General features: G+C 37.4%; 8 protein-coding genes and 1 non-coding gene across 17 annotated transcripts; 6 read left to right on the forward strand and 3 right to left on the reverse strand.

Annotated features, from left to right (window-relative positions):
- The first annotated feature begins 421 nt into the window (after positions 1-421).
- On the forward strand, positions 422-493 carry TRNAW-CCA. The gene has a single exon. It is a non-coding gene; the product is annotated as a tRNA-Trp (tRNA).
- Positions 494-639: 146 nt separating this feature from the next.
- Positions 640-4,021, forward strand: LOC103836025 (periodic tryptophan protein 2). Its single transcript, XM_009112233.3, has 7 exons — positions 640-1,952; positions 2,043-2,294; positions 2,379-2,471; positions 2,596-2,967; positions 3,050-3,394; positions 3,459-3,686; positions 3,771-4,021. Exons 1-7 carry the CDS (start codon positions 765-767, stop codon positions 3,939-3,941), a joined length of 2,649 nt encoding a protein of 882 aa, XP_009110481.1. The 5' UTR covers positions 640-764; the 3' UTR covers positions 3,942-4,021.
- A 41-nt stretch (positions 4,022-4,062) lies between these two features.
- LOC103836026 lies at positions 4,063-5,949 on the reverse strand. The gene is made up of 2 exons (XM_009112234.3): positions 5,447-5,949; positions 4,063-5,006 (listed from the first exon to the last, which is right to left on the reverse strand). The coding sequence occupies exon 2, from the start codon at positions 4,995-4,997 to the stop codon at positions 4,248-4,250; it is 750 nt and encodes a 249-aa protein (XP_009110482.1). The 5' UTR covers positions 4,998-5,006; positions 5,447-5,949; the 3' UTR covers positions 4,063-4,247.
- A 1,762-nt stretch (positions 5,950-7,711) lies between these two features.
- LOC103836027 (WD repeat-containing protein 43) lies at positions 7,712-9,473 on the forward strand. 2 transcript variants are annotated; one of them, XM_033276833.1, is made up of 7 exons: positions 7,712-7,861; positions 7,950-8,051; positions 8,142-8,353; positions 8,429-8,511; positions 8,608-8,719; positions 8,820-8,882; positions 9,071-9,473. In XM_033276833.1, exons 1-7 carry the CDS (start codon positions 7,819-7,821, stop codon positions 9,260-9,262), a joined length of 807 nt encoding a protein of 268 aa, XP_033132724.1. In that variant the 5' UTR covers positions 7,712-7,818; the 3' UTR covers positions 9,263-9,473. The 2 variants fall into 2 exon arrangements, with proteins under 2 accessions (XP_033132724.1, XP_009110484.1); XM_009112236.3 differs by having other exon boundaries at positions 8,148-8,353.
- Positions 9,474-9,870: 397 nt separating this feature from the next.
- Positions 9,871-11,510, forward strand: LOC103836028 (late embryogenesis abundant protein 1). Its single transcript, XM_009112237.3, has 3 exons — positions 9,871-9,977; positions 10,067-10,138; positions 10,228-11,510. Exons 1-3 carry the CDS (start codon positions 9,912-9,914, stop codon positions 10,387-10,389), a joined length of 300 nt encoding a protein of 99 aa, XP_009110485.1. The 5' UTR covers positions 9,871-9,911; the 3' UTR covers positions 10,390-11,510.
- A 493-nt stretch (positions 11,511-12,003) lies between these two features.
- LOC103836029 lies at positions 12,004-12,851 on the forward strand. Its single transcript, XM_009112238.3, has one exon. The coding sequence runs from the start codon at positions 12,484-12,486 to the stop codon at positions 12,703-12,705; it is 222 nt and encodes a 73-aa protein (XP_009110486.1). The 5' UTR covers positions 12,004-12,483; the 3' UTR covers positions 12,706-12,851.
- Positions 12,852-13,243: 392 nt separating this feature from the next.
- On the reverse strand, positions 13,244-17,224 carry LOC103836030. Its single transcript, XM_009112239.3, has 3 exons — positions 14,135-17,224; positions 13,943-14,048; positions 13,244-13,625 (listed from the first exon to the last, which is right to left on the reverse strand). Exons 1-3 carry the CDS (start codon positions 14,287-14,289, stop codon positions 13,362-13,364), a joined length of 525 nt encoding a protein of 174 aa, XP_009110487.1. The 5' UTR covers positions 14,290-17,224; the 3' UTR covers positions 13,244-13,361.
- A 250-nt stretch (positions 17,225-17,474) lies between these two features.
- On the reverse strand, positions 17,475-18,730 carry LOC103836031 (ethylene-responsive transcription factor WIN1). Its single transcript, XM_009112240.3, has 2 exons — positions 18,483-18,730; positions 17,475-18,191 (listed from the first exon to the last, which is right to left on the reverse strand). Exons 1-2 carry the CDS (start codon positions 18,560-18,562, stop codon positions 17,669-17,671), a joined length of 603 nt encoding a protein of 200 aa, XP_009110488.2. The 5' UTR covers positions 18,563-18,730; the 3' UTR covers positions 17,475-17,668.
- A 1,967-nt stretch (positions 18,731-20,697) lies between these two features.
- Positions 20,698-22,188, forward strand: LOC103836032. Of its 8 annotated transcripts, none has more exons than XM_009112241.3 (6): positions 20,698-20,925; positions 21,033-21,108; positions 21,283-21,523; positions 21,598-21,691; positions 21,776-21,845; positions 21,936-22,188. In XM_009112241.3, the coding sequence occupies exons 1-6, from the start codon at positions 20,777-20,779 to the stop codon at positions 21,987-21,989; spliced, it is 684 nt and encodes a 227-aa protein (XP_009110489.1). In that variant the 5' UTR covers positions 20,698-20,776; the 3' UTR covers positions 21,990-22,188. The 8 variants fall into 8 exon arrangements, with proteins under 8 accessions (XP_009110489.1, XP_018508974.1, XP_018508975.1 ...); XM_033276836.1 differs by having other exon boundaries at positions 20,774-20,925; positions 21,004-21,108; XM_033276834.1 differs by having other exon boundaries at positions 20,774-20,925; positions 21,004-21,108; positions 21,288-21,523.
- Positions 22,189-22,327: the final 139 nt, after the last annotated feature.

The following is a 22,327-nucleotide window of genomic DNA, read 5'->3' on the forward strand; positions in this document are numbered from 1 at the left end:
CACCAACTTGGTAAATGGCTCAATTGGGTGTTGGGAGACTGTGACGAAACATCCTTCACCCTTCCCTCAATTTTAATTTTTAAACAATACTCCAAAATGGGCTACGTGGGTGGCTTCCAAGTCTCCACGTGGCATACAAATCAGTGATGTCAGTCAGGCTCGGAAATTCACGTGAAGCCCAGCTTCCCTCTGTAATAGTATAAACTAATTGGGCTTTTATCTTAGTAAAACCCATGCAAAAAGCTCATACATATTTCTTCTCGAGTTAAGAAAGATGATCAAGGTCTGTGTACTTCCGAACCCCCGCAGCCCGCAAAATACACATGCAGACATCGCGAGCTACGACCGTTTAATACAGTAATAAATAAACACTGAACTAGTCTTTGGATATAAACATTATAGAGGAAAGGTTAAGCACCAAGGATCCGTGGCGCAATGGTAGCGCGTCTGACTCCAGATCAGAAGGTTGCGTGTTCGATTCACGTCGGGTTCAATCCCCCGAATCTTGGTCCTCTCCTTTTTAACCTTTTATGGCCTTCATAACCTTTAGACAAGCCCACTGGACCGGACCTTCACGTTACAAAACATGTCCAGACAAGTTTTTTAGGTTGTCCTTTTGTAGTTTCTTTTTTTGGTCAAACGTTGTCTTTTTGTAGTTAAACCAATTTAAATAAAAAATAATAATTGACTGAAATTTGAAACCCTTCGTTAAAACCCTCACGCCGCCAAACCTCGCCGCCGGCACTCCCACCTCCGACAAAGCCATGAACTACCGCTTCCAAAACCTACTCGGCGCGCCCTACAGAGGCGGAAACGCAGTCATAACCCAAAACACTCAGCTCATCTCCCCCGTCGGCAACCGCGTCTCCGTCACCGACCTCAGCAAGCACCACTCCATCACTCTCCCCGTCAACACCTCCTCCAACATCTGCCGCCTCGCCGCCTCTCCCGACGGCACTTTCCTGATCGCCGTCGACGAAAACAACCGGTGCCTCTTCATCAACGTCCCTCGCCGCGCGGTGCTTCACAGGATGAGGTTCGACGGCAAAGTCGGCGCCTTGAAGTTCAGCCCCGACGGTAAGTTCTTCGCCGTGGGGGTAGGGAAGCTGGTTGAGATTTGGGAGTCGCCTGGGTTCAGCCGAGCGGCTTTTGCGTTTAAGAGGGTGAGGACTTTTGCTAATTCTGATGATAAAGTTGTCTCCTTGGAGTGGAGTGTGGATTCTGAGTACTTGCTCGTTGGTGCTAAGGACTTAGCGGCTAGGTTGTTTTGCGTTAGGAAGTTAAAAGGTGTGTTGAATAAGCCTTATTTGTTTCTTGGGCATAGAGACTCTGTCGTGGGTTGTTTCTTTGGTGTTGATAAAGTGAGTAACAAAGTCAACAGGGCTTTCACTATTGCACGTGATGGTTATATGTTTAGTTGGGGATATAGTGGGAAGGATGATGAATCAGAAGATGAGCCAATGTCTCCTGATACTCCGGAGAGGGCAGATGAGGTTATGGTGGAAAATAAGAAACGAAAAGAGTATGATGGCAGAGGTTGTGAATCAGAGGATGAAGGAGAGGAGTATATGCATAGAGGGAAATGGAGTTTGTTGAGGAAAGATGGGTTTAACCAAGGATCAGCGAAGGTGACAGCTTGTGACTATCACCAGGGTCTAGACATGGTTGTGGTGGGGTTCTCAAACGGTGTTTTCGGGCTTTACCAGATGCCGGATTTCATCTGTATTCATCTGCTTTCCATTTCTAGGGAGAAGCTGACAACAGCTGTGTTTAATGGGCGTGGTAACTGGCTGACCTTTGGTTGCGCTAAGCTTGGGCAACTCTTGGTCTGGGAGTGGAGATCTGAAAGCTATATACTGAAGCAGCAAGGACATTATTTTGATGTAAACTGCGTCACTTACTCGTCTGATTCTCAGTTCTTGGCAACTGGTGCTGATGATAACAAAGTCAAGGTATTAAAATCATAAAGAACTTAGCTATTATCTTTTATACCATGCTTAAAGTTAACCAGCCTGTGTTTTATTTAATGTTTCATTTTACAGGTGTGGAACGTTGCATCAGGAGCATGTTTCATCACCTTCACGGAGCACACCAATGCAGTTACTGCTCTTCATTTTATGGCTGACAATCACTCCCTCTTAAGTGCATCTCTGGATGGTACTGTTCGTGCTTGGGATTTTCGAAGATACAAGAACTACAAAACGTATACGACCCCTACACCCCGGCAGTTTGTGTCCTTAACAGCAGATCCTAGTGGTGACGTCGTCTGTGCTGGGACACTAGACTCATTTGAGGTAATTCAACTCAGGCCTTTACTGCTTCCAGTCACATACTCACAAATACTGAATCACTTTTTTTTTTTACTTGCCTGTGTGTAGATTTTTGTCTGGTCCAAGAAGACTGGGCAAATAAAGGACATCCTAAATGGGCATGAGGCTCCGGTTCATGGGTTAATGTTTTCTCCCTTAACGGTAAATAAACTGTAGTAGTCTCATATAATGTTTTGATACAAATACAATTATGTGAAAACTAGCTACTGACATAGAGTGTTATAGCTTCCCTGCCTTATCTAAATCCATATTTCATTCTCTGCAGCAAATTTTAGCTTCATCCTCATGGGACAATACGGTTCGTCTATGGAATGTGTTTGCTAGCAAAGGCACAGTGGAAACGTTTCAACACAACCACGATGTTCTAACAGTTACCTTCCGTCCTGATGGCAAGCAGTTAGCCTCTTGTACGTTAGATGGGCAGATCCATTTCTGGGACACTGTTGACGGCGTGTTGATGTACACCATAGAGGGGCGGAGAGATATCGCTGGAGGTCGCAGCATGACTGACCGTCGGTCTGCAGCTAATTCAAGCTCTGGAAAGTGCTTTACAACGTTGTGCTATTCCGCTGATGGAAGCTATATTCTAGCCGCTGGAAATAGCAGATATATTTGCATGTATGACATCTCGGATCAGGTTAGCTAATCAGCTTTTCTTGGCCTCAAAAGTTTGAGTGCTTAACAAAGAAACTTAAAGGTCTGCAATATTACTTGTTCAGGTTCTGTTGCGTCGTTTTCAAATATCACATAATCTCTCGTTAGATGGGGTTCTTGACTTCCTGAGCTCCAAGAAGATGACAGAAGCAGGACCAATGGATCTGATTGATGATGACAACAGCGATGAAGAAGATGGCATTGATAAGCAGTCTCGGGGAAATTTGGGATATGATCTGCCTGGATCCAAGCCTAACCGAGGCAGGCCCATTATCCGGACAAAAGGCCTCAGCATAGCCCCAACTGGGAGGAGCTTTGCAGCTGCAACAACCGAAGGAGTTTTGATCTTTTCAATCGACGAGTCCTTCATCTTTGATCCAACCGATCTTGACATAGACGTGACACCAGAGGTGAGTCTTTTGTAAATCGATTTTAATGTGTTAGCTTGCATGTGTTAATGTGTTGTTTGTGTAGGCGGTTGAGGATGCCATAAAGGAGGAAGAAGTGAGCAGAGCACTTGCTCTTAGCATGCGTTTGAACGAAGACAGCCTCATAAAGAAATGCATCTTCGCTGTATCTCCTCCAGACATAAAAGCTGTTGCCATGTCTGTCCCTCAGAAATACTTGGAAAGGCTTATGGAAGCTCTGGTGGATCTGCTTGAGAACTGCCCTCATCTTGAGTTCTTACTTCACTGGTGTCAGGTATAAGCTCATTTTCTTCTTCCTTTTTCCCGGTTAATCTCTACCCAAACTGCTCTTTATCTGATCAGACTTTTGTGTGTTCAGGAAATCTGCAAGGTACACGGAAGCTCCATTCAGAGAAACTACAGAACTCTACTTCCTGCATTGAGGTCGCTGCAGAAGGCGATCACCAGAGCGCACCAGGATCTTGCAGATATGTGTTCTTCCAACGAGTACACCCTTCGCTACTTGTGTTCTGTTCCTAACAGTCATTGATTATGTTTTCTGCACATCTCTGAACTAAACTGTCCTAGAAATTTTCATCTTCCTTTTGAAGGAAACTTTTTTGATATTAAGAGTTTTGAATGCAAATCAAAATGGAGCTAATAACAAAGTATGAAAAAAATGTGAATATTTTGATTTAAACACAATCTTTTGACTACAGAAACTTAACTACAACCAATATAAAGAAGATTATGCCTAGAAGCAGAGCTGAGTTGTCTCTATAAAAACCTAACCATTATATCAATAGAGACATCAAAACTTTGATTGAATTCATCATACACTATGCACTCGGGATCTTCAAGGAGTCCAGCTTGGATACATGGTCCCATGGGGGTAATTGACAGCACTTGCTTGGCCCCTTGCACTATTAAAACGATCGACGAAAGCATCTAAGCTGAGATAGGGATGGTGGTGGTGGTGGTGGAGTGGAGGAAACTGATAGAGAGGGCCAGCCAGCAATAATCTCTGGTCCGCTTCCCATCTATGAAGAGCGTTGAGCGTTTCAACGTACTCCGCCTCTCTATCTCTCTGCAACTGCTCCCACGTGTGTTCCTCTGGGTCCAACATTGGCGTTATAAAACCAGGGTGCTCAGCTCTCAAATGAGTCTTGAGCTGAGCATACGTCCCAGAGAAATCGCACTCGTCCATAGAACAGCACCTAGGTCTCGCGTTCATGAACCTCCGCGCGGAAGTAGACTTCATCGTCCCGTGAACCTCTCCTCTGCAGTACGGACATTTGAGAGTCTTGCTGCTGGTCTTCTTGTTTCCGCGGTACTGCTTGAAGCAGTTGGAGTGGCGGGAGCTGGTGTCGCACATGTAAGCACGACATCCTTTGGAGAAGGAAGAGCATTGCAAGAGGACGGCATTGTGCGGCGGCTCCATGCAGATGACGCACCTCACATCCTCCCATTCACTCACACTCTCTGAGGCAAGAGGAGGTGACTCGGCTTCCTTTTGTTTCTTGCTCCGAGAAGAGCGGAGAGGGTAAGGAGATGCCCTGTTGTTTCTGGTGCTTGAAACCGGTGAAACTTGTCTTTCCTTGTGCATCTTAACACGCTGTAAACAACACAAAAGAGTTATTACTCAAATCTTATTATAGAGAATGCATAGAAACATGAATCAGTTCCCCTACTGAACGTTACATCATTATCTACAAATAATAAACAAAATAGCAGCAGGGAAGATGATTATGATGATTTTAACTCAAAACAAGCTCAATTAAAATTTGAAACTATTCATTTCATCACAAACAGTTGTAAGACTCCTCGATCCTATAATCAATAAATAATTAAAACATTAGAGTGTGCAGCAGATTTCTAAGCAGGAAACAGATCAATTCGATTGTAATTCAAATACTATATGGCAATTTTCACGAAAATAAAACAAAAACAAAATCAAACTGATGGCCAGAAATTGATGATCACATCCGTAAACGACGTCGGATCGAGAGATTCATCGCCCACAGAAAGAACAAAATATAATAAAAAAAATGTTACCTGGTCGGAGAAATGAAAAGAGGCTTTGAGAGAGAAAAGTATATATCGTAATGAGTTTCGTATGAAACGGTGAAGATGGAGAGAAACAATATTAAAGATTATGGATGCGCGTGCGTGAATGTGAGATTGCCTGTGAGGTCGGGTTTTTATAAGCGTCGTAGAGAGGTCTTTTCGGACATGACGAAAGTGCCCTGCTGTTCTGTAAGTCCACCTTCTTCTACTTTCCTTTGCCCATTAAAACACACATTTGTCTTTTTGACTTCTTTTCCGTTACTTTTCCCTTTTAAACGGCTTCTCAAAGTTTTCGAGCTTTTTCTCTTGTTTTGTTTTTGCCACATTCAATACGTGTCGCACGTAAAACAAATGATTAGTTCACTCAAATGATAAGCTATTATGGTAAATAATTTTTTCATTCCATATCTGTTAGAATTTAGAAATGGTTTGTAGATTCAGTCAACTTTTGTTTCTCAATAAAAACAAACATAATATCTAAAGTCATGTGGTTATCTACTCTCATATCAATTTTACATCTATTGGGATCTGTATAGATGTCTTTTTTGGTAAAAGATCTGTATAGATGTTTGACCCAAGAAAAAAGAAGATCTGTATAGATGTTGATACTAATTCTCTTAACCAAAAAAAAAGGATAGCAACAAATCATATAAACCAACCATAACGTTACCTTTTGAATTTTAAATTTATTTTCTGAAAATTTTGAAAATATTTTGATCTTATTTCCAAAACTATGTTTCTTTATTCTCTGAATCTTGTCATATATATATTATCTTTCTTATTAAGTTGGGTGAATGAAAGAAAATATATAATCAAATTAGCTATCATATATGTACATAGTCGTTTTCTCCTTGTGAGGTATATGTATATACATATTATCTGTGACATTTGTAAGGAGAATAAGATTATCTTACATACATGCAAATATATGTCCAGTATAAACGTACATACCATAATCCTTGTATACATGTGTAAGGAATTAGTCTGATTACTGAGCAAATGTAACAATACCATTTTCTTATAAAAATTAAGGAATTTTAGTAATTAAACTCCTCGAACTAAAGATGAATCGTAAAAAAAACTTTCAATTAAACATCATGTGAAATAAATTATCAACTTTAATTCTAGATGGAGGGTGACATACGTTAACGGTTTATAAATTAACGTTGAAAACTTAGTTGAGGCAGTTTTTACGATTTAAAAATAGTTGAGGGGTTTATCACTAAAAGTCATTAAATGTTTTAAAATATTTATTATCATTTATACATTATTTTAGATTGTTTTATAAGCATTTAAAATTAATTTATAAATTTTAATACATTACTTTATAACCGATTTATAAAACTTCATAAATATTTTAATACTTTTACATATGATTAATAAGGTTTCACAATGATTTTATAAGTTTTTATAATTTCTGCTACTTGTTAAGAAAAAATAATCTAACATTATTCATGATACTACTAAAACATAAAATAATACAATAAATCAAAATAATATATCAATATATTATTTTATTGATCAAGAAAACAAAAATATAGCAGATTGGTTTAGAAATCAATGAGAATAAAAATAATCATGCATTATTTTTGAGGGACACTGGTAAAGTATGAGCCAGAAGACAAAAATCATTGATGAATACAGAAATAAGAAAAAAAGTGTGTCGTACTGTAAATAAAAAGATTGACTTCATTGATGAATTATCCTCGACACTACTTAAGACTTAATATAATTTAGAAATTTTAAATAATTTGATATTTGACACTGGCGATACAAACACACAAATTTTATTATATCACTATTGCCAAATATCAAATAATTCAGTATTTTGAAATAATATTAAGTTGTAAATAGTGTTGAAAATTATTAATTTATGATGTATAAATTAATGTATTAAAATTTATAAATTTGTTTTAAAGGCTTATAAATCAATCTAAAACAATGTATAAATGATAATAAATATTTTATAACATTTAATAAGTTTTAATGATATAATCTCTCAACTACTTTTGAATCGTAAAAAACCAATCAACTAAGTTTTCAACATTATAAATCTTCAATTTATTATCAACTTTTAGTTGAGTATTTTTTTTACGATTCATCTTTAGTTGAGAGGTGTAATTACTAAAAACCCAAAAAATTAAAACTAAAATATATATGATTGGGAACAGATTAACATCATAAATTCAGCCCAACTATCGAATCATGTCGGCCCCATAGAGAAAAATGCACTTCAACCCACCCAATCTAATCCAATTCGACCCGACCCGACCTGACCCGTAGCTTTTAACAGTGAAGTAGTGGAAACTTGAACCCTAAACCCGCGTCGTCGTCTCTCTCTCTCTCTTCCATCGCCGACTATGGCCAAAGAGAAACTTAAACCTCTTCTCACCTCTGATGGAGGTTTGCTTTACTCAATTCTAACGCTAACTAGCTCCATCACATGGTAAACAACCTTACTCTCGTTGTGTGTTTCTCTTGACTTCAACAGGTGAAATCGCCGAGACTCCTCCCCGAGAGAAGAAGCATAAGAAGAAGAAGAACAAGAAGCGAGCTGAACCTGATCCCGACTTGCCTTCAACGCGTGATTACGGTAAGAGATACACTCAAAGTTTACAGCTTTCGTTAAAGCTATGGACTTGTCAAGCTGTTGGTTTTTGAAAGGCTCCATTTTTTTTTAAAGATATAGGTGTTGATGAAGATAGAGATGGAGTGTTGGTAGACGACGAGCCAACGATGGGTGATAAGTTCGAGAGTCTTAACTTAGTAGGCGGAGAGAAAGTTATCACTGATAAGCCTCCTACTGCAGCTTCTGTGAACGTTCTTCTGAGACAAGCTTTGCATGCTGATGATCGGTCTCTTCTACTTGATTGCTTGTACAACCGAGATGAACAGGTTTCTCTGTCTGTTTCTTTAAGCTTTTCTTCGCTCTTGGTTGCTTCTTACTTAATGTATGTATGCTTTTAATAGGTGATTGCTAACTCGGTTGCTAAGTTGAATTCAGCAGAAGTACTCAAGCTTTTGAATTCTCTTCTACCAATACTACAGTCTAGGTGAGAGTTTGAAGATATGTTAATTGGGTGTATGTGCTTGTTGAAGCTGATCTGCAAGTGTTGACTTTAAAAAAAAAATACTTTCTTGATTTGCAGGGGTGCAGTATTAGCTTGTGCGATTCCGTGGATAAAGTCTCTGTTACTTACTCATTCCAGTGGGATTATGTCCCAGGAGTCATCCTTGCTCGCATTAAACTCCATGTATCAGGTTAGGAACTGTATCAGTTTATTGTATGACCGTGCTTTCTCTGGCGGCTTTGGGGTATATGATGATTGATATATGTGTGTGTGATTGGTTGTGTGTGCAGCTCATCGAATCTCGGATAACAACTCTTCACACTGCTGTACAAGTTTCAAGCGAATTGGACCTGGTATGTATTGTCTTCCCCTGAAACGAGGAATGATTTGATTTCAGTATGTAGCCTATGGGTAGCATTAGGTTTGTTGTTTGTTTGTTTGAATAATGCAATGGAAGTCCCGAGGTCGCTTTGCTTGGATAACACTTACATTTGGACGAGAGAGTATGTTACTTATCTGTCGTTGGTTGTGTTTATGGCAGATTGTGGACGACTTGGATGAAGAAGAAGAAGAAGATGAAGGTCCTGTGATCTATGAGGACAAGGACAGCGATGAAGAAGGAGGAGCAGGAGCAGAGGAAGCAATGGAGACAGATGAAGAGGGAGACGAATCAGAGGATGAAGATGCTGATGGTGTCAATAGTTTTGAAGATTTTGACGACATGAGCGATTGACAAGACTTCCTTAAAACGGAAAGAGTTTTGATTTGTGTGGGGCATATTGTTTGTTAGATGTTATGAAAGCACAAGTCTCGGCACGAATTTTGTAATACGCAATGGTTCTATCAGTTGGACTTTGTCCTGAGAAAGAGTTTATTTGTTCTTAAAAAAATTTGACGCCAATATGAAAAGTTAAGCATGGTATAAAATTTACAATTTCCAATAAGTTAAATAAACCCATTTCCAATCATTTACAATTTTAACAAAGTAATAAAGCTCATATTGATGGAGTTCACTATCTCAGTTTGCTTTGGTCCATTGAGAGCATGGTGAGTCACAGAGTGATTTTTGCTTTGGGGGATCCCACTTTGGTGGGTGTGATCACAAGACCAAGAGCATGGCATGGCCTTCTTTCAAAGGCCAGAGCAATCACGTGACAAAAGAGCATTGGACACAATCTTATGTGGCCCAAGGTGATCCTAGATGGCTGGCGATTTATATATGCATGCGACACGTTCACTCCAGAATGACACGAGTCGCCAGATGTAGCTTTGTGAGATAGGGAATGCTGCCAGCCCATCCATGATTTGCGCAGTCACCGTCAAGCATGGTATAGAAAACGATGGATCATAAATGCGAAAAGCCTTGAGAAAATTTTATCTATATGGCGAGCGGACAGAATGAGGAGTTCAGTGTGAAGGCCGACCAAAACGCGGGCCAAGCGCCACAAGTCAGTGATCTCTACTTCAGTTTCCCCATTACTTGTCACTTTTTATTACTAGAAGTGTAAAAAATGTAAATTCTTTTGTTTGATATCAGGTGAAGAGGGATGATTGGAAAGTAGACAACACCACCAACTCTTCTCAAACTTCAGCAGGCTTTCTCCAGCAGGTTAACTAACACATAAACCCTACATGTTGTTTTTAGATTTTTTTGGTTTTCTTTGTGCTTTAAGTGAAGTAAGAATGGTGATTTATCAGAAAGGGGAGGAAGTGAAGAGCATGGCACAAGGAGCATCAGAGGCAGTGAAGAACAAACTGGGGATGAACAATGATTATAAGAACAAGAACCCTTTGGACAGGAAGAATCCTAACAACACAACTTGTCCAAGCATGCCTGGTCATCCTCCTTCTGATATTTAACTTTGTTTTCTCCACTAGACTCTCTGTAATAACAATAAAAGGGATCCACACAATACATTCAACCCCAACACATGTTCAAACTTGGCTTCAGTCTTTGGAATTGAAAATAAAAATAAGAAATATTGAGACTTTGGTTATAGTCTTCGGAATGATCTTTCTATCTCAAAAACCGGTTTACACTTGGTAGTTCCACCCCATCCCAGTCCAGCTACTGTTCTTTTCACATTTTTTATACGCAGAGATCCACAAACTTCAATTATGGATTCATCCATTATATTTGATGGCAGACATTGCAAGTGCATTCATTGGATCAACAAACTTCTTTAGCAGAGGATCATTATTGCCGCATCTCATCTGACACGAGCACCACCACCACCACATCCACCCGCCTGCATCAACAGTACCTACAATGCTATCCTCAGAAGGTCCCCTGCTCCTTTCATGCCATCTCTCTTTATTGTTTTTATGGCTGGAATCACCGTGTGCTCCATCAATGGAATTCTCAGAGACGTTTCAGTTTGTTTGTCAGAGATCTACAACAGGGGATGGTGATGATGATCTTCGGAAAATTTACAGAAAATGCAGAAAACAGGTTAGGGTAGAGATGAAAGCTGAGAAAAGCTCCCACTAGCACATAAACAAGTACCATCAAAAACCAAAAAGAAAGAAAAAAAGAGTTGTTTTGGTGGAGAAACATATAGAGAGAAGTAAGAATAGATTTAGTATGGAACATTTCTAAACTTCTATTTTGTCCCACATCGGTTTCTTGACTCAAAATTGTGTTGTTTATATGAGTCCTTCAAACAGTTACTGCACGTCGAGCTCAGTAACAAGGGCTTGTGACCCATGTGGGGACAACAAGTTGGTTGAACACTGGCTCGGTCCACAGGTCGGATCTGTTATGGCACTGTTCTGGGCTGCCCAGTCCAAGCCGAGAGTGAACCGTGTGTGTTGAGCGAAGGCTTGGCTCAAGCGGTTCCTAAAGTGTAGGGCAATGCGCTAGGCTGGTTTCACAGAGCAGCGATCACCTCCCTCTTTCGGCAGTGGACGGATCACGGCTCAACGTCACTCAGGTTCACCATGGCCTGCTGGCTCGTACCCAGCTGGACAACCATTTTTTTTTTTGTTAACCAAGTTTCTTCTCCTCCACTATTATTTTTGTACATTTTTTTTTCTTTCATCAAATTCAGATGATACGGAAAATGCAATAACGCTGATAAAATCTCTGATTAACAACAAAAATGATTCACAGTCAAATTAGCCTACCACGTATGTTAAAAAAAAAGATTCAACGGCTCTGCCTAAAATGCATTAGTTCGGTTAGATGCTAACTTAAGCAACATGATCTCTTCTTAACCCTTGTTATTTTACTAATCTTCTTGGTTCAAAATAAGGCGGGAAGGGTTATCGGAGCGGTGACAATGGGGAGGAGAGGGCGTGTGAGTTAAGTTAATCTCCGACGCTTAAACCGTAATTCTTGCCTTGTAAACAAAATAAACAATATTATGAAAAATGGTCAATTTTATTTAGCTTTTTGGAATCTTGCTTCCTTGTTTCTCCAAATTAACAAAGTCAGATTCAATTGTTAGGCAACATCTCTTACACTCCGTCCAAGCAGAATATTTAGATTCCATGCTGTTTTCAATAATAAATAAAACATGATTAATGCATGCCAATCTATGTATTATAATTATTTACTAATAAAATAATATCCGTTTTATTTTGTATTTACTATTTCATTTATATAATTAATCTGTTCAATGTAAGAGAGGTGATAGCGCTCGAAAAATAAGCTGAAGTTGTAAAATCAAAATCGCCTCTCTCTTTTGGTCAACACCATTGCATAAAGTATAGGCGGTGGCTTGTGGATGGTTCCTCTGCTTCTGGGTCGCGTATATAAACTTGAGACTCAAGATTCCATTTTTTATTCCTCCAACATTCAAATATGGTTTACCATAGAGAGGAAAAGTCATATCATTTCCTTCTTATCTCTTATAAGAAAATATATGATCAAAACTCCCCTATAAATACATAGGTTTCGGAGTATCCTAAGAAAATCAAACCAGGAAACAAAAACACTCTTACATATCCACAATGAAGAAGAACAACAGGAACATTATGAAGATGAGTTCGGCACAAGAAAGTGGTAATGGTACTACTAACATCGTGATCACAGAGACGAGGAATAAGAAGGTAGAGAGGAACGCATCAATGGACGTGGACCAATGCGCGGAAGCTTTCATCACAAATTTCAGAAAGCAGCTTCTTCTACAGCGTCTGGAATCCATCGAAAACATGCTCTCTAGGGGGCTTTAATACTATTTGTTAATAAACACTTGTATGTATGTATAATGTGTTACTCCTTTTATGTATTATTTCTTCTTTTTCTTTTATATGCGCTAACTACCACGGTCTAGAATGCATTAACCGAGAGAGAAATAATATATAGGTTTATATGGTTTCGGCTTCAAATTAGTTTTTTTTTTTTGCTAAAAGGTTTTCTATTGAAAAAACGAGAGTTTACGGAACATACAACAGTTTGCTAGCTAAATTATTCTTAGCATCGAGGGTAACAGCATCAAGGCTTCAAATTAGTTGGTAATGAATAAATTCATCTATGTCATTTTTTACCAGTCTGTTGTGAATTCAGGAATATAACTCGATGGATCTGACGCAAAAATAAAAGAGCATTAAATTAAGCAAAACATTTTATATGATTTTAGTTAGTTTGCAAATGATTCTTAAACCCTAAAATTCATGATAACTAACATCCTATAAAAACCCGTATTTTATTTTAAACACTTGAATAATAGAACCCTGGACGGTAAAACATAAACAAAACATGATAAAACAATAAAGATAAAATGATATTTTCTTTAATATATGCTCTTTTCACATTCCACTGATTCACGTTACATTCAATATCAAGTAGACAATACATACACACACGATGACAACAAAGACAGAGATCGTTACGGATGGACCACTTGGTTGATCTGAGTTTGGGGTTGTGGCTGCACCATCTGATGGAGTTTGACTCTTGAGCAAGACCGAACCATGCCTCCTACGAGGGGGACAATGGGGAGGCTGTCACAGTTGCAGATCTCGATCATGAAACCATCAGGGTCGTGGAAGAAGAGCTGGTCCACTTGGATCCCTCCTTCTTCCACTTTAGACCTCACATAGTCTATCTCCATTTCATCAAGCTTCTTCTCCACTGCTCCCATACTTTCGCACTGCATATTCACAATTAACAAGTCTCTTCTTTACACTAAAATATGCAAAAATCGCCGCATATATGCACAAAACAGAGTAACAATGTATGCTTGTTTTCTCATTTTCTCAACACACAATATATGTTTCAATTCTCAAAACCAAATGGTTTGTTCTCTAATCCTCGGTAAGAGTTCTATTACACAATTATAAGGACCCACTTTTCTTTTTACTGATCTTAAGGGAACATCTATTTTCAGAGCTTTGTATGCACCCAAATTATGTTTTAGGGTTTAAAATGCAAAAGTAAAAACAAAAACAAAAATGGTAAAAAAATAACCTGGAAAGAGATATGATTATCTTTGGGGTTAATTTCATTTTTCTTTGGAAGTTTCTCAAGTTCTAGGGCACGCAAGAGGTGTATTCCAATTCCATGTCCAAATAACCTAGACCCAAAAAAAAACATTTTTAAAACTCATTTATAGTTTTCTGTAAAGTCTTTCAAAATTCAGATATAACTAAGAGAGGGTACCAAGCGCCTTCAAAATTTAAAGATTCAGGTCTTCGAATAGGGAAGAACCCTAACACCTTTTGGTAAAAGTTCATAGATTCTTCGATGGATCGGCACAAGAGAGACACATGGTTCAGTGACGTGAGATGGAGAGGGTTTCCTGCGTTTTCCTTCATCTTCCCGAGATAACTCCTAAGAAACAAAAAGCAACGCTGCCTCCGATCAACAAGAAAACAACCCAAATACAACGGCGTCGATGGTGATGCAGATTGAAATATATGTAGTTGTACGTGTGTATATATATATATATATAGTCGTGTAGAGGGAAGTTAAATTGGATAACTACGAAACTTATCTGGTAATCAACGACTTGACCATGCTGGTGTATTTATAGAAGGCCTCTATAAGCAAATGGAATTATGTATTTTTATGAAATTTAATCTTCATAACGTAACAAATTAGGCCTATAACTGCATAACTCATTTAATTGGTTTAGCCATTATAGGATTTGGATATTAGAAACTAATCAACATGATTAACAATAGTACGTAGTATAAATGAATAATAATGTGTGCTAGCTGTTGAAAAGGAAATATATATGCAGTCAAATCAATGCAACCCGTGATCGAAATGACGATGATATACGTAAAATTAATTAATAATGTGATGAACAAACAAATAGCTAGCTGCTACTATACACAATAACAACTACGACATATATAAAAAGGAAATTGGTGAAAATCTGTGAAATTGGGCAACCTCATTCGGAAGATGTTGTGATCTTGAGGCTGCCAGGATGAGTTCGACACGTAAAAAAAAAAAAGCATACGATAGAGATGATTCTGGACACGTCAGCAATTACGAAACATAAGTCTTTTGTTGTCTTATCTTGTGTATAAAAGATTTTGGACTTTTTTTTGATAACTTAGATTTTGGTCTTCTGTTGCCGTATCCAGCTCATTTTAGGCTGTCCCAATTGGCAAACGATTTTGTTTGCGATATTTTGGAGTGTGTCAAAATGTTTGTTTAAAATGTCTTAAAGGTAATTTGAAATAATAATAGATGTTGAATTTTTGGTCGTCTAAATAACTTATTAGCTTTTTGTTTTTGAGCAGATGTTTTAAATAATTATACAATTTTGATATTTTTTCCTTTTTCATTTTATTTGATGTTTAAGGTTAATACACTTTGATTAAGAATATCTAACTTTTATATCATTTGGTTATATTATTAAATAAAACTGATTCAACTGATTAATAAAATTGGGATTATATGTTTGGTTACAAAACTTAAAATATATTAAATGTTGTTTAGAATAATGAAAACATCACTGATTTTGAAAAAAAAAAATTCTTAAATGTCAAATAAAATAAAATGAAAAGAGGGAAAACTGAAAAAAAAGAGAGTTTATTTGAAAGCTTGAAGATCTGAGAAAGGAAAAGGAATCTCCCTTAAAAACTAAGGTTGAAGAGGCATAGTTTTTTTTTGATAAAAAAGAGGCATAACGTTTTTTTTTTAAAGAACTGTTTTGGATAAAAAGTTATAGTGAATAGACCCATCGCAACCGATATCCTAAATCCAAGAAAAACCCTTATGATTTTTTGGAGAGTCACAATACTACCGCACATACAGAGAGTTTGAGAGTTGAACCTGAGAGACCACAGTTTAAAAGATGGTGTCTATGTGTAATATGTGTAACTAAGTAGACACATAATGTAGATGGAGATTTTACCAAAAAATTGTGGATGGAGATACACTTGATAGTTAAGTTAGATGGGGAGAGAAGATGTTGATGGTTAAAAAATAGGGACGGTCGATATCAATGGAGAGTTAAAGGAAATGTGTCACTGTTCCAAATCTATCAAGAGAAAGAAGACACCACCTTCTTCTTTCTTGTTACCCTCATTATTTCATTTTTTCCCTCTTTTCACACTATTTGTATGTAATAAGAGGTATTTTTAATCAACCCCACGATATGAAATTTTTAGTATGAATAGTTAAATGAAAGTTTAAAGTAAGTAGGGGACAAGTCATAAATATGAGCACCAACAAGTACCAACAAGCTACTGTCGAAGTGAAAGATGAAGCTCTTCTTTAACCTAACTCGTTATGCCTTCACCTTCAAGTGTACTTTCTGAAAGTTAAAGAATCCTAACTTCATTAATTCTTCTTTATTTATGTGTCATTGTAATGTTTATTGATGCATTGGGTTAAAAAAAAAATATAAATCAACTGTCGCCATTTTCACTAAATATTTTCTTTAGGCGTTTGGTACAACAGTACAACACTTTTGGACATTTTACACGAAGTTAGCATATGATCAATCGTACAAGTTTTGTTGGTCGTTGATTCAGCAGGTGGATCAATCAAATATTCATCTTAACATTTTACCAACAAAAAATAACAATCATATAGTCCTTGAAAAACGTCAGGATTAGACGTCGATATACATAGATTATACATGCGATCTGGTGGCGCACATTTGATGACTGATTTACATATGCAAAATTAAAATGAAAGATATACGTCGACTATGATCAATCAAAATCCTTTGGTTTTAATTAATGCACCTTCCTCACTCGGTTAGACAATGAACGTTTTTGTAATTTGTAGAGGCTAGACTAGTAGTCTATTTTTGTTTGTGTAAGCATCTTTTTTTACAGCTGGCGAATACATCGATTGCAGTTTATAACGTACTACCATTATACGCAAGTTGAATATATGATTCATTTGGTGGTCAAGTGATAATGAATAATACGTACTATATACCGAGTGTAGCTAGGTTTTATACCCCATAATAAAGATTAAAGTACTGGTCATGTGAATTCTAGGTCATGAAATAAAATAAAATAAATATTTGATTGCTTTTATCTCTATTAAATTACTAGTTAGGCTAAAACAATCAGTTATCTTCATTCAAGATTATAGATACGGCAAAATACAAGATTCTACTGGGGTCTGGTGTGGATTCCTGGGAATTTGTCTGAATTGTATCCATTAGATGTTATTGTCACGTCTCATCATGCGCACAGGTTAAATTTGAGATAACGCCCACTAAAAATAACAAAAATCTAAATGCATGTGTATTGTGGGGATCCATGATACATTACAGACCTAATTTGACAAACTATTCAATTTTTCAAGTATTATTAGGCCCATAAGTAAGATAAACTTAGTAATCAACGTCCTTATATAGATGTCGTTTATTTCAAATACACTTTTAATTAGAAAGAGTACTGCCTGCTTTAAACAGGAGATAAATTCACCTCCATATTAGGAATTTGCTATAAATAATGTCCTCTTGCAATAAACTTATCATGTACATGTACTATTAATATGAATGAAACTATAAGACAACAGATAATACAAAATGAAAAAGGTCATTTCAGGATTGTAGTTACAAATATTAATACTTTATTAGACACAAGATGAGAAAATATAGGAAACAATATAAAATATAAACACGAGATGTAAAATATAAAGGTATAAACGATAATTATGGCTGTATATCAGCAATAAAAATAGGTATATTAGTATAAATATAAGAAATGATACTTAGTTTGTATTGAGAAGCTCCTCTATCATCTGCAAAGCAACCTTCTCTTCCTCATCCATTAATCCTTCTTCTCCGCCGCCTCCAACCTCAGTGGCCGGTCCAACAACATCGTCTTTTGAAGCTGTAGTACTAGTTGGCTCCTGGGAGGACCCGGAGGGACTGAGCTCCACTGAGCCGGAGGGACCGAGCTCCACCGTCATGACCCAACTAGAATCAGATTTTGAACCGGCGCGTTTCTGCCAGACGCCGATGTGGGAGCTGGCCGTGTCAAGACGGAGGCAAGTGAGGGAAGGCGAAGGAGACTTGCAGCATTTCCTCAGTTTGGCGCTGAGGATGGAAGAGAGGGATGACGATGATGAGGAGGCTGAGATGTCAGTTTTGCCTTCGGACGTGTCTCCAGTGTTGTTGTTGAGAGGGAAGTTGGTCTTGGCGTTGCGGCCGCTCATTAAAACAGCGGCCTCGTCGTAGGCTCTTGCTGCCTCCTCCGCAGTCTCAAACGTCCCAAGCCATATCCTCCGTTTCCTTTTTTTTCATTGATCATGCATGTTATAGAATATAGTCCGTATAAGCCATAAAGTAACCATTTGTTAAAAAAAGAGCCTAAGTTAACCAGCATTAAGTAGCAAAAACTGTAGAAATGTTAAAATGAGGTTCATGTCTTAGCTAAAGAGAGGAAATTAAACAATGAGTAAAACGATCATGTATATATATATATATGTTTTGTGTTGTGTATGTTTGGTTGCTTACTTGAATGCATCAGAAAGAGGGAATAAATGAACAAATCAGAAAAAAGGAAAGAAAGAAGGATGGTACAAGAGAGGATGACGAATCTCAGCGACCCATGAACCCCAATGGCGTTGCCTGACACCTCTGAACTTCTTCGTCTGTACCATTCTTACTCTGTCAGAGAGAAAATAGGAATGGTTGATGATGAGTAATATATGTAATATGGATGTTTGGTAAATGGTAATGTTGTGTATTTATATACATAGGTTAAACTTTTGGTGGATAAAAAGGGTTGTACTTGTTCCTACTTTTATTACATTTGACGTACTCATCGATCGGCTCATCACTGTTCTATTAGAGAGAAAGAGTGTGAGAATTTAGTTGGAGTTGTTGGTATATAGTGATTGCTAATGTTCGGGAGTGGTTATAAGGGTAAAACGATTTAAATTTTCAAAGGTTGGATCGTTTATATATATGTGTGTATATGTAGAAAAAGGCACAAGTGGTGAAAGTATCACATGGCCGTGTACATTGTTTTTAGCATACTTACGTACATCCTAATCAATCGTCCACATCATATAGCTACCTCTCTTGTTTCATTTGATGCTTGCTTATATTTGTATATAACTTCGTACTTACGTATAATTATAAACCTTTTGTGTTCGTCAATAATTGCAAAATATTATGATCAATTAAGACCCGTCATCATTATAATGTTACATTTATATACGTAATATGTTGGTTAACAACAAACACTAAGCATCGTCTAATATCAACATCATTAAGCCGATCCCATGTAAATACTATACATTATATATCTTATGTATATATCGATCTCATCAAAGCTATAAGCCTTACTTGGGTCGTAACTGCGAATAAACTTAAAGTTGTATTTTAGAACATTAATCAATCGTAAAAAAATTTGCCACATAAAGCAAACACGTAATAAGGGCTGAGAAAAGTGGTTGTTCACTCGCGATCAAATATAACACATGCGATATACATCACATACATAGAGGAAATAGCTAATATATAAAGTTAACACAAGTTAAAAGTAAAAGAAAGGACAAAAAAATGGTCCATATATATGTAAATTGTGCAATGCAATTAGTAGAAGGTTTTGTCAAAATATTCAGTTGCAGTACCCAACTACCCACTGCCGCCTATAAGCACTGACTAGTCGGGGGTTGGTCCAAAAATTAAGGCTGCTTAGGTGTCAAGCTCATATCTATCTCTTAATGTATATAAGCAGGGCCCCCAGTTCCATATATATAGTCTTCGTTAATCCTCGTATTAGGATCTTGCATGTTATGTATATTCCAGTCATCTATGTCTTTGAAGAGAATAATTTGTAGTTTATTTATTTTGACTCGAACTTATATTTATCTTTTTCTTTGAAGAAACGTATTTATCTTTTGAAACACGAAAATCACGTGATTGAATCTCGGCAAAGTCAAGAATGAGAAGAAAAAAAAACATTTCTACAAGAGCCGGAAGGTGATTCAGTCAAAAGGCAAAAGTACCAAATGCTCTCAGTTGGAGAAAAGATTCCTAAACTGCGAGTCTTACGTGGTTTAATTTACTTACATCATCTACTTTCTCATGTCCTCTTTCTTGTATATCACTTCCATATTAACAAAAAACTATGAGAACGAATTGGCCCGATCAAATTAACATGGACCATACTGATTTCCAGAAGGTCTAGTATATGCATTCTTTTCTAGATGAACAACTAAGAAAACAGAATATCTTCATGCTTAATTACCATTAATAAACACTGGTGGTGCATCATCGCATTTTCAACGGTTTTGTTTTTTTTTGTAGAGAAAACTATGAACATTGTTTATTATGATTGGTTGACACTACACACGTGTACCTGTGAGAATGCCTTAATGTCCATGTATTGTATATGACTATATATATATCTCCTAATTTTTATATCATGTTATCGACCACTCAACCCTTACAGCTTTTGCTTCATGTTTATACTGTCTGGTTGCATGATCAATTGAGTCCACCATCTTCATTTTTTTCTTCATCTCGAACCAGCTAGCCTCTTGATAAGCCATCAAGAGAGTTGTGTTATCTTATTTAAAAACAATGAATTAACAGAACGGCTATCAACTTTTATCATATGGTCGACATTGAATCTAAGTTATGTAGAATGATGAAACTGATAACAAAAATTACAATCACAAGCTGCATGTATGATGAGTGGGGTTGGCACACAATTATTTTGACTTTTCAATTATCAGTTCACACCAAACACACTATATCAATATAATTACAAGACATAATTACGAATAATATGGTTCAGAGTTGATAATGTAAAATGACAAAAATAGCCTTATTGAGAGGGTATCCGTATAACGGCTGAAGGGATGAACGATAACCTTCTCTCTGGTCAAGCAAAGCAAAGCGAAAGCAAAAGGGAAATCGTAAAGCGCAGAGAGGAGCTTTCCTTCTTCTTCGTCAAGAAGGACTCTTTCGTTACCCAGTTGATCAAAAAAGGAATCAACTTTATCATCAGGTAAGTTTATTTCATAGGATTCTAAACTTTGTAACCATCATCACTCAATGTTTGTTGTTTGGATTATATTATCTCTAGTTTTGATTTGGTTGTTATTTAAAAAAAAGGATAATTGATTCCCCCCTCCCTGAAAGTCTCCACCTTTCCAGATCTTTCAGAGCTCCGTTTACTTCAATCAATGGGGTGCGATTCTCCTTCCAATCTCTGTTTTCGCTTTATGATTGATTCAGATTTTGAGATTCTGTTTGATGGGTTTATGATAGATAAACCCTAATTAAGATTTGTTTTGTTGATAGAAAAAATTGAATTGAAAAAATCAATAGGATGATCAGAAGTTGTGTGTGTGTTTTGTAACAGAGCAGTGGCTGCCTGGCTTGCTACAGAGAACCCAAACCAACTGAAACTCTAAAGGATCATCCACCTTTCAGTTCCAGAGCTAAAACCTTTAAGAAACCAAACGTGTCTGAAGATTTTTGGTCAACTAGCACAGTTGATATGGACAACACCACCTTCCCTTCTCAGGGGAGCATCTCATCATCCAACCAGACTTTTGATTCTCAGTCTGGTGCTGCTGCCCCTCCTGAATTTGTAAATCAAGGTACCTTCTCTGTTGCTGAGACCATTGATGGTGTTTTTGAAACGGTTATATATGAAGTGTGTGAGTGTTTGCAGGTCTTCTTCTTTGGAATCAGACCCGGGAGCGTTGGGTGGGCAAGGAAAGGCGTAGTAACAACCCACCGGATCCTACTCAAGGAGCTAAGATCAAGTGAGTAGCTTCATTTCACTACACACTATTTGTCTCTTCTAAGTTTGTTTTAACCATATTGTATATGTCCATTATATGCTGCAGTTGGGACGCAGCATCGTACGATAGCTTGCTGGGGAGCAACAAGTTATTTTCCCAACCTATTCCTCTCAATGTAAGTGTACTTAATCACACTCTCTCTCGAGTACATGCTATACGGGAAAACTCCCTGAGAGTTAACTCTATTTGCTACTGATGAAAATAGGAAATGGTGGATTTTCTGGTGGAGGTTTGGGAACAAGAAGGTCTATATGACTGATGAATTAAGATACACTCTCATACACACACAATGGTTCCAACATTTCAGATTTTTTCTTCTGTTTTGGTTTGATTTCTGAAACCACCTTGTTGTACCATCTTTCATTTGGAAAACCTGGAATGTGGGTCAATGAGAAAATCCCCTTGTTGTACCATCTTTCAATCTATAAAGGCTTAAGATTTATGTCTGGATTTTACCATGTCTTACTGTCTCCGGTCCGACCTACACGATGATCCTACCTCTCCAGGTGATGTATTTAGATGATGTCTAAGGAGGTGTTATTAGTTTATATATTTTGATTGATTTAGAAATTTATATAGTATTTATAAATCTAAGTA

Source organism: Brassica rapa, chromosome A08, assembly GCF_000309985.2.
Source record: "Brassica rapa cultivar Chiifu-401-42 chromosome A08, CAAS_Brap_v3.01, whole genome shotgun sequence".
In the NCBI taxonomy this organism is placed as follows: Eukaryota; Viridiplantae; Streptophyta; class Magnoliopsida; order Brassicales; family Brassicaceae; genus Brassica; species Brassica rapa.

Bases quoted from the DNA above. Each gene is read 5' to 3' on its own strand.
- LOC103836032 (XM_009112241.3), top strand. From the start codon at position 20,777: ATGAACGATAACCTTCTCTCTGGTCAAGCAAAGCAAAGCGAAAGCAAA. The intron at 21,109-21,282 runs GTGCGATTCTCC...GTTTTGTAACAG, and splicing joins CGTTTACTTCAATCAATGGG to AGCAGTGGCTGCCTGGCTTG. The intron at 21,692-21,775 runs GTGAGTAGCTTC...TATATGCTGCAG, and splicing joins ACTCAAGGAGCTAAGATCAA to TTGGGACGCAGCATCGTACG.
- LOC103836031 (XM_009112240.3), bottom strand. From the start codon at position 18,562: ATGGTACAGACGAAGAAGTTCAGAGGTGTCAGGCAACGCCATTGGGGT. The intron at 18,192-18,482 runs GTACCATCCTTC...ATGAAAAAAAAG, and splicing joins GAGATTCGTCATCCTCTCTT to GAAACGGAGGATATGGCTTG.
- LOC103836028 (XM_009112237.3), top strand. From the start codon at position 9,912: ATGGCGAGCGGACAGAATGAGGAGTTCAGTGTGAAGGCCGACCAAAAC. The intron at 9,978-10,066 runs GTCAGTGATCTC...GTTTGATATCAG, and splicing joins ACGCGGGCCAAGCGCCACAA to GTGAAGAGGGATGATTGGAA. The intron at 10,139-10,227 runs GTTAACTAACAC...GTGATTTATCAG, and splicing joins CAGCAGGCTTTCTCCAGCAG to AAAGGGGAGGAAGTGAAGAG.
- LOC103836030 (XM_009112239.3), bottom strand. From the start codon at position 14,289: ATGAAGGAAAACGCAGGAAACCCTCTCCATCTCACGTCACTGAACCAT. The intron at 14,049-14,134 runs GTACCCTCTCTT...TTTTGGGTCTAG, and splicing joins TTAAATTTTGAAGGCGCTTG to GTTATTTGGACATGGAATTG. The intron at 13,626-13,942 runs GTTATTTTTTTA...GTGAATATGCAG, and splicing joins ATAATCATATCTCTTTCCAG to TGCGAAAGTATGGGAGCAGT.
- LOC103836025 (XM_009112233.3), top strand. From the start codon at position 765: ATGAACTACCGCTTCCAAAACCTACTCGGCGCGCCCTACAGAGGCGGA. The intron at 1,953-2,042 runs GTATTAAAATCA...TTCATTTTACAG, and splicing joins CTGATGATAACAAAGTCAAG to GTGTGGAACGTTGCATCAGG. The intron at 2,295-2,378 runs GTAATTCAACTC...GCCTGTGTGTAG, and splicing joins GGACACTAGACTCATTTGAG to ATTTTTGTCTGGTCCAAGAA.
- LOC103836027 (XM_033276833.1), top strand. From the start codon at position 7,819: ATGGCCAAAGAGAAACTTAAACCTCTTCTCACCTCTGATGGAG. The intron at 7,862-7,949 runs GTTTGCTTTACT...TGACTTCAACAG, and splicing joins TCTTCTCACCTCTGATGGAG to GTGAAATCGCCGAGACTCCT. The intron at 8,052-8,141 runs GTAAGAGATACA...TTTTTTTTAAAG, and splicing joins GCCTTCAACGCGTGATTACG to ATATAGGTGTTGATGAAGAT.
- LOC103836029 (XM_009112238.3), top strand. From the start codon at position 12,484: ATGAAGAAGAACAACAGGAACATTATGAAGATGAGTTCGGCACAAGAA.
- LOC103836026 (XM_009112234.3), bottom strand. From the start codon at position 4,997: ATGCACAAGGAAAGACAAGTTTCACCGGTTTCAAGCACCAGAAACAAC.